The sequence below is a fragment of the Mastomys coucha genome, unplaced genomic scaffold (genome assembly GCF_008632895.1).
Source record: "Mastomys coucha isolate ucsf_1 unplaced genomic scaffold, UCSF_Mcou_1 pScaffold3, whole genome shotgun sequence".
Classification (NCBI taxonomy): domain Eukaryota; kingdom Metazoa; phylum Chordata; class Mammalia; order Rodentia; family Muridae; genus Mastomys; species Mastomys coucha.
Window position 1 is genome coordinate 28,206,667 of NW_022196909.1, and position 8,205 is coordinate 28,214,871.

Here is an 8,205-nt window from a genome sequence, read left to right on the forward strand (position 1 = left end):
GAGAGAGAGAGAGAGAGAGAGAGAGAGAATGCCCTCTATAAAATCCAGCTGTGAGGCATAAAAAATTACAAGCTGAAGACCCACCCGAGCATCTTATAACTTGTCTATAAAGGAAAACAAAGACATAAATCGATAAATAAATGCCTGGGACCATAGCCCAGTGATAGAGCTTGGCTAGCATGCATGAAGCCCTAGGGTGATTCCCTGTATCTTGGGAATTATAATAATAATAATAATAATAATAATAATAATAATAATAATAATAATAATAATAATAATAAAAAGCATGAGATCTTTTACTTGATAATACACTGGCATAAGCAGGAACCTGGCCTGAGGCTGTGGGTTGTCACTTGTACAGAACCTGAAAAGTTGTTTCTCAACTTGCCTGGAATTCCTCCACTTGAACTTGAACTTGAGAAGTTGAGAGTAACCTGCTGTGTTCACTAATGCAGGCCGCCATGGTAGGGGGGTCTGGGCCGTGTTTCCAGAGTCTCAGTGACCATTTGTTCCTAATTAGACACTGGAGGAAGACACCCATCAGCAAATTGCGAGGGAAATGAACCTGTCGGAAACGGCTTTCCTCAGGAAACTGCAGCCAACTGACAGCTTCACCCAAAGTAAGTAAATGGTGCACGTTCCTTCATTTATCCTGGGTGGCGGTGAGTGAGGTTTAAGGGAGATGTTGTTTATGTGTGAGCTGCATGCCGACCGCACACGTGGGTCTTGTCATCTTGGAGAAGGTATACTGAAGTCAAGTCTAGATGTATAGTTTGCGGTGTCCCGCACCACCTATGTGCAGTTGTTGGAAAGTGGGTCCCCAGGGCAGCTGTGGATAGCTGGGCCTAACAGGAGATGACAGTTGACATCTTTGAGGGTGCCTTTGGGAATCTCAGGAGCGGGATAGCTCTGACATGGGTGTTGGGCGCCCTCTTGTGGCTGATGTGTTGAGAAGGCTCTTAGCAGGTGCCAGCCCCTAGACCTCGCAGCCATCAGGTCTATAACAGAGAATTTCTTTAAAAGAGTCACCCAAACCATGGGGTTCTTCTATAGCAACCCAAGTGGACAGAGAGGGTGTTGGTGAACCTACAGTTTCCGCTCCAGGACTACCTGCAGGGAGCCTGTGGGTGACTGTCTAGTCTGCGCTGGCCGTTTGACCACAGTCCACTGTTAGCCACACCAGCGAGAGGCGTAGGAAGGAGCACCCTGAAAAGCCTGTGTGGGGTCTCACTTGCTTCCCTTTGGTTTTTCCTCCTCTGAAGGTTCTCGCTTTGGACTAAGATGGTTTACACCAGCGAGCGAAGTCCCCTTGTGTGGCCACGCCACGCTGGCCTCTGCGGCTGTGCTGTTTCACAAAATAAGTAATGTGAATTTTTTTGTATGCTTGTACTTATGCATGTGTGTGTATATATGGTTTGTTTGGTATTGGTTTGCTGTTGTTGTTGTTGTTTTCTGAGCGAGGTAGCCCTGGCTGTCTTAGAACTCATATCTGTAGACCAGGCTAGCCTCTAGCAGAGATCTTCTGCCTCCAGAGCTGGGATTGAAGGTATGTACCATGATACTTGGATCCTGTATGTATGTTTTTTTGTTTTGTTTTGTTTTTCGAGATAGGGTTTCTCTGTGTAGCCCTGGCTGTCCTGGGCTATTCACTCTGTAGACCAGGCTGGCCTTGAACTCAGAAATCCACCTGCCTCTGCCTCCCAAGTGCTGGGATTAAAGGCAAGCGCCACCACCAGCCGGCTGTATGTATGTTTTTTGAGACAAGTATTTATGTAGCCCAGACTTGTCCTGGATTTTCTGTGTAGCTATGGAACACCCTGTGCTCCTGACTTCCTGTCTCGATCTTCCTAGTACTGGATTCCATCCATGTGTGCACCACCAGCACTCCAGAAGTAGAAGCAGGTAGATCTCTGTGAGTTCAAAACCAGCCTGACTTACATAGGGAGTTCCAGGCTAGTGAGGACTTCATAGATCTTGTCTTGAAAAAAGAAATTAAAATAAATAATAATAAAAAAAACATTTAAAGTTGGCTGGGTCTATAGTTCAGTGTTAGGTCACTTGTCTTGAATCTGTCCACTGGTGGGGTGGGGGAGTCCCCTATACCAAGCTTATTTTCCTGACCTCTGATCCCTCCTCTGTCCAGAGAACACGAACAGCACCCTGACCTTTGTCACGATGAGCAGGGAACTAAAGGCCAGAAGAGCAGAAGACGGGATTGTACTGGACTTTCCTCTCTACCCGACCTTCCCCCAGGTTAGCTCCTAGTTACTGCACTCTCACAGGATGATAACGCGAGCAGTTCCCGCCACGGACTGCGTTTAGCCCCCAGCCCTCGTGTTCAGTGTTGACTTTATCTCTGTTCCCCTTCTAGGACGTTCATGAAGTTCAAGACTTGATAAAGGTGGGTTTTGAAAAGGATCCAGTTAGGGCCTGTGTGGTTTGGTCATGTGTTCATGTTTGAACAGAAAGCTCTGGTGTGGTGTTTACTGCTTAAATTGGCAGTGTGAACCTGGGAGACGGGGGCGGGTGCAGGAAGGGGGGCTAAAAATGAGGCAGACTGACATCTCATGTAACAGCCAACTTTATTCAGAGCATCAGACAATTTATACTCTGAGGGTTAAGAATCACCTTGGGTCGGGGGTACAGGCCTTTAATCCCAGCACTTGGGAGGCAGAGGCAGGTAGATCTCTATGATTTTAAGGATAGCCTGGTCTCAGAGGGAGGGGGTGTAGAGAGGCAGAGAGAGGGAAAGAGGGGGATAAAGAGGGAAAGAGAGAGTGGGGAAGAGAGGCAGACAGAGGGAGAGAGAAGGAGAGGGAGGGAGAGGGAAGGGAGGGGAGGGAGAGAGAGATACAGATAGGGAGAGGGTGGAGAGGGGTAGAAGGAGGGAGGGAGGGAGGGAGAGGGAGAGGGAGAAGGAGAGGGTGAGGGAGAAAGGGAGAGAGGGAGAGAGAGAAAGAGAAGAGTCACATAATGAAACTATACAATCACAAGGACAAGCTGTATGCACATGGTCAAGCCATGTTTTTCCACAGAGGCATATAAACAAATAATAGCCAGTTGTAATGAATAATTTGAAGTAAACCCACTCCTATGCACTATACCTGGGAGGGGCCTGAAGCACATTCCGAGAACATGTTTTTGAAGACACTGAGGTGTTTTCTCACAGGCACTAAGAATTTCCCTCACAGTAGCCTCAGAACAGGATTGTGTTCTGACATGACGTGATCCCATAAAATGGGCCTCCTGGAAGTGTAGGCACTGCAATGGGAACCTGGGTGATTCCAGATCAGAAGGTTAGCACTGTGTTTCCTAGACTGATCACACTCATTGACTTGTAATCTCCCTTTCCCCAGTGTGTAGCCCAGGCTAGCCTTGAACTTGCAATTCTCCCCCATCAAGTGTTGGAATTACAGGTTCATACAATCACACTCAACTCGTCTGAGTTAACTAGGAGCCTCATAACCGCCATAGTGGGACAGGAGTAAGATGCTTCTGTTTAGGGCCGGCAGAAAGAGAGAAAGAGAGGCCCGAGCGGGGTGACGAAGAAGAAGGTATCAGGCATCCTCAGCCCCCTTGAACAGTGAAAGGCTAGGAGAAGTCATCCTGAGGTGAGATGGGGTGACTCGGCAAGCACAAGGAGAACTGGGAATTTCCTTGCTTACAAATTCCTTTACACGTCCATATGTGTACACAACAAATGCTGGTCTTTTTACTCCCCCTACATTTCCTCCCTACCCCCACTGAAACCTTCCCAACAACTTCCCTACATTACATGCCTTTGTGTGTGTGTGTGTGTGTGTGTGTGTGTGTGTGTGTGTGTATGTCCCACTGACTTTAAACAGAGTTGCTTGCATGAGTACTGGGTGGCAGCGAGCATTATTTACTGGGTACTTTATCAGTGGCCACATCACTGACAAAATGGCACCCTTTCTCCAGTTGCCATTAACTGCCACTGGTCTATCAGGGAGGCTGTGTGCCTCATGAGCCCCCTGTTTTGCAGCTAGCCACAGCTCCTGGGACGTGATGAGCTCCCGAGTGCAACAGCCATGTCTTGTCCATCCGCCACCCTCTCCCCCCGCCCCTCTAGCCTTTCAATCTCCTCACCCCCTCCTTTATTATGCTCTCTGACCCTTTTAGAAGGTAGCGTGACACTCATTTACCAAAGCCACAAGAGTAGGTCCCTTGTAGGATCCATGTAGCCTTCCCAGAGATGGGCACTTAACCAAGTGCACAGTGTGAGGCATGAGTCCCATGCTGGGAGGCAGGCCTCCGTCTCATGAGGAAGTGGTTGGTTACCTCTCTAACAGCTGTACCACAACTGCACCCACACTAGGATGTTCTGTAGAAAAGACTGTCCCGGGGCTGGTGAGATGGCTCAGCGGGTAAGAGCATGGACTGCTCTCCCAAAGGTCCTGAGTTCAAATCCCTGCAATCACATGGTGGCTCACAATCACTTGTAATGAGATCTGATGCCCTCTTTTGGTGCGTCTGAAGACAGCTACAGTATACTTATGTATAATACATAAATAAATCTTTTTTAAAAAAGTGAATATTTTGGGCTGGTGAGATGGCTCAGTGGGTAAGAGCACTGACTGCTCTTCCAAAGGTCCTGAGTTCAGATCCCAGCAACCACATGGTGGCTCACAACCATCTGTAATGAAATCTAATGCCCTCTTCTGGTGCATCTGAAGACAGCTACAGTGAATTACCGCCGGAGTGAGTGAGGCCAGAGCAAGCAGAGGCCCTGAGTTCAATTCCCAGCAGCCACAAGATGGCTCACGGCCACCTGTACAGCTACAGTGTACTCATACACATAAAATAGATGTCCCATGAAATGTGTAGAGAGAAGGTAGAGAGGAAGGATGGAAAATGCCGGCGGCTGTCATGGCTACCAGTTTGAGTGGTGGACAAGGAGAGGGAAGAGGAGGACAAGAGGAAGTGTGGTGCCTCCCAGTGAGGACAAGAAATATGGCCTGGTCTCATCGTGGCTCTACAGGGTGTGAGGCGGCACAGCCACAGCCTTCTTCATTATTATGAATAAGATGGCTAAAGTGCTGTAATTGTCTCATCCAGAACCCCAGATGTATGGGTGAAGAAGGAGGCCATGAGAAAAACATGTTTGGGATTCTGCTGGGAAGTGAATGGGGAGATTCACTCTGGGGTGTGTCTGACCGTCCCTTCCTCTCCCACTGTTGTGGGACCGACTTTAACTCGGGAGATGGGAACCTTGGTGGCTCACCTCAGAAGGACACACAGAGCGGACCAGGGAAACAATTTCATGGAGTCTACCTCCGTGAGCAAATGACTTCTGTATGGTCCCTTTCAAGATATAGGTGACTGAAATGGAGCTGAGTCACTGAAAGGCCCTAGCATAGGGGTCACCCCTAATGTACTCTTCTAACTGCAGGTCCGGCTCCCTCCCCAGCAGTGTACCCCAGGTACTTGCTGTTTCTCCTGGCCACGTGCTCATGGTCATCGCCCCTCATGGCCATTTCCTCCTCTTTTTCCCTCTTCCTCTCTCCTCCTCCAACCAGGTCGCTCCAAACCCACCTACCTCTAATTCCTCCAGTAATTGGCTATAGCCAATTTCATTTAACCAATATTTTTGTTTGTTTGTTTGTTTTTGGATTTTGTTTTTTGAGACAGGGGTTTCTCTGTATAGCCCAGGCTGTCCTGGAACTCACTCTGTAGACCAGGCTGACCTCGAACTCAGAAATCCGCCTCTGCCTTCCAAGTGCTAGGATTAAAGGTGTGCACCAACCATCACTGCCCGGCGAACAGCAAGTGTCTTACTCATCTCTCCAGCCCCGACCTTTTAAGTAAGGTCTTTCATTGTTTTGGAGTTCACTGATTAAGTTAGCTTAGCTAGTGGACAAAGCCCCAGGGGAGCCTCCTGTCTCTGTCTCCCCAACATGTCTGGCTTTACAAATATGGATTGTGGGAATCGAACTCATTTTCTCATGCTTGCAAAGCAGGCACTTCACCACTGGAGCCATCTCTCCAGCTCGACTGTGAACTGGGCATCCTCTTGCCTGGTCTATGTGGTGCTACGGCTCCATGCATGCTAGGCAATCCATAGTGTAGGGTTGGATGCCAGATCTGGGTGTCAGATGTTGCATTTGGATTTGGATGACTGAATTCAGGTTATGAAGCTTGGCAGCAGGTACCTACACTCATGACACCATCTTGTTGGCCCTCGGAGGCATTTTCGATCTGCTTCACAGGCAGCCATAGGTGACACCCTGGTCCAGGACATCCGGTACTCTCCAGATACCCGAAAACTCCTGGTCCGGCTCAGCGATTCTTATGACAGGTAAAGGCCACGTTTAACCATTTCCATGCCAGCACCCAGATTTCTGCTCTGCTTTGGTCAGGCTGTGCTGTCTCCAAAGCATGGCTTCCCTTCTTTTTTCTTCTTCTGTGTCGCTCTGGCTGGCCTGGAACTCACTCACTCTGTAGATCAGGCGGGCCTCGGACTCACAGAGATCCACCTGCCTCTGCCACCAGAGTGTGAGGATTAGAGGCATCCTCGGCCACTCTTGGCCCAACCGCATTCTTTCCCAAGGGTAGATGTCAGGGCAGGCTCTCTTTTCCCTCTGCTGGGCGCAGTCCAGCCTCTTTCCCGTTGTGTAGGGGGCCTGTGCGGAGGCTGATGCCTAACCCATCCTGTTTGTGCTCAAGGTCCTTTCTAGAGAGCCTGAAGGTGAACATAGAGCCTCTGCCTGGAATTGAGAAGACAGGGAAAGTCAAAGGCCTCATCCTCACTCTGAGAGGAGAGCCTGGGGGGCAGACGGCCCCGTATGACTTCTACTCCAGATACTTTGCGCCATGGGTTGGTATTGCTGAAGACCCGGTAACAGGTACTCTATTTATTTATTTATTGATTGATTGATTGATTTTTTGAGACAGGGTTTCTTTGTGTAGCCTTGGCCGTCCTGGGACTCACTCTGTAGACCAGGCTGGCCTCGAACTCAGAAACCTGCCTGCCTCTGCCTCCCAAGTGCTGGGATTAAAGGCGTGCGCCACCACCATCCGGCAGGAGAAAGATTTCTTCTTCTTCTTCTTCTTCTTCTTCTTCTTCTTCTTCTTCTTCTTCTTCTTCTTCTTCTTCTTCTTCTTCTTCTTCTCTTCCTCCTCCTCCTCCTCCTCCTCCTTTTCCTCCTCCTCCTTCCTCCTCTTCTCCTTCTTCTTGTTCTTTTCTTTTTTTCTTGACAGATTTTTGTGTAGCCTACTCTTGCCTCAAATTCCTTTTTTAGCTCATAAATTCTTAAAATATGCCTCAAAACCCTCTGTGATGGACTCCAGGGATTTTGAGAGAATCCATTCATAAACCCCCATGTCTGCTTCCCTACTCCACACTCTGCTAAGGCCTAGTTGACAAAGGATTAAATCTAAGTGACTTTTCACTTACACAATTAGGGACACACTGAAAGGAAAAATTAAAGCTTTGGACCTGTGCTGACTAGGAAGAAAAGTTATGGGCCTAAGAATCCATCACAAGCTGGCCCACATAGGCCTGGGAATGAGCAAGCAGTCTGTTAGACATCCTGAGAACTAGCAGGTCAAGAAGACATAAACTACATGTCTGGGCAGATATGGTTTAAGGTCAGATGCTCTGTTGACTCAGATTAACACCAACCTTAGGAATTTTCCACTTTGTTCTGCACGTAATAGTTAATATTTGAACTAGCCAATCATGTACAGCCACACTGATCCCTTTGTTCCCCCAGACCTTTTCCCTATATAAGCCCCTAACTTTCAAGCCTCGTGGTCGGCTCCACTATCTCCTGCATGAGATAGGTGTGGTGCCAAACCGGAGTGCCCCGAAATTAAAAAATACCTCTTGTAATTACATCAAGACGGTCTCTCGTGATTCCTTGGGTGCACATCCTCCCGAGATTTGAGTGGGGGTCCCCATGGGGGTCTTTCAACACCACTTCCATTTTCTTTGCTTGTTCTCAGAGCTTCTGTCTTTTCAGGATCTGCACACACCGTTCTCAGCAGTTACTGGTCCCAGCAACTCGGGAAGAGAGAGATGCGAGGTAGGATGAGTCTTCCTCACCCAACCCCCTCTCTCATTGGATGCTTGGGTGTTAAACTCAAGGCTTTGCAAATATTCGACCATAGAGTCATAGCCTGTCTTAGTCATGGTTTCTATTCCTGCACAAACATCATGACCAAGAAGCAAGTTGGGGAGGAAAG

General features: G+C 48.5%; 1 protein-coding gene across 2 annotated transcripts in view; it reads left to right on the forward strand.

Moving 5' to 3' along the window:
* Pbld (phenazine biosynthesis like protein domain containing) overlaps nt 1–8,205 on the forward strand; it is a 40,519-nt gene that overhangs the window by 30,227 nt on the left and 2,087 nt on the right. For both annotated transcript variants that reach the window (XM_031348277.1, XM_031348276.1), the window contains exons 3-9: nt 521–620; nt 1,263–1,361; nt 2,144–2,253; nt 2,372–2,401; nt 6,228–6,316; nt 6,685–6,863; nt 7,983–8,045. In XM_031348277.1, coding sequence (XP_031204137.1) covers nt 521–620; nt 1,263–1,361; nt 2,144–2,253; nt 2,372–2,401; nt 6,228–6,316; nt 6,685–6,863; nt 7,983–8,045 — 670 coding nt within the window. The remainder of the gene's footprint in view (nt 1–520; nt 621–1,262; nt 1,362–2,143; nt 2,254–2,371; nt 2,402–6,227; nt 6,317–6,684; nt 6,864–7,982; nt 8,046–8,205) is intronic.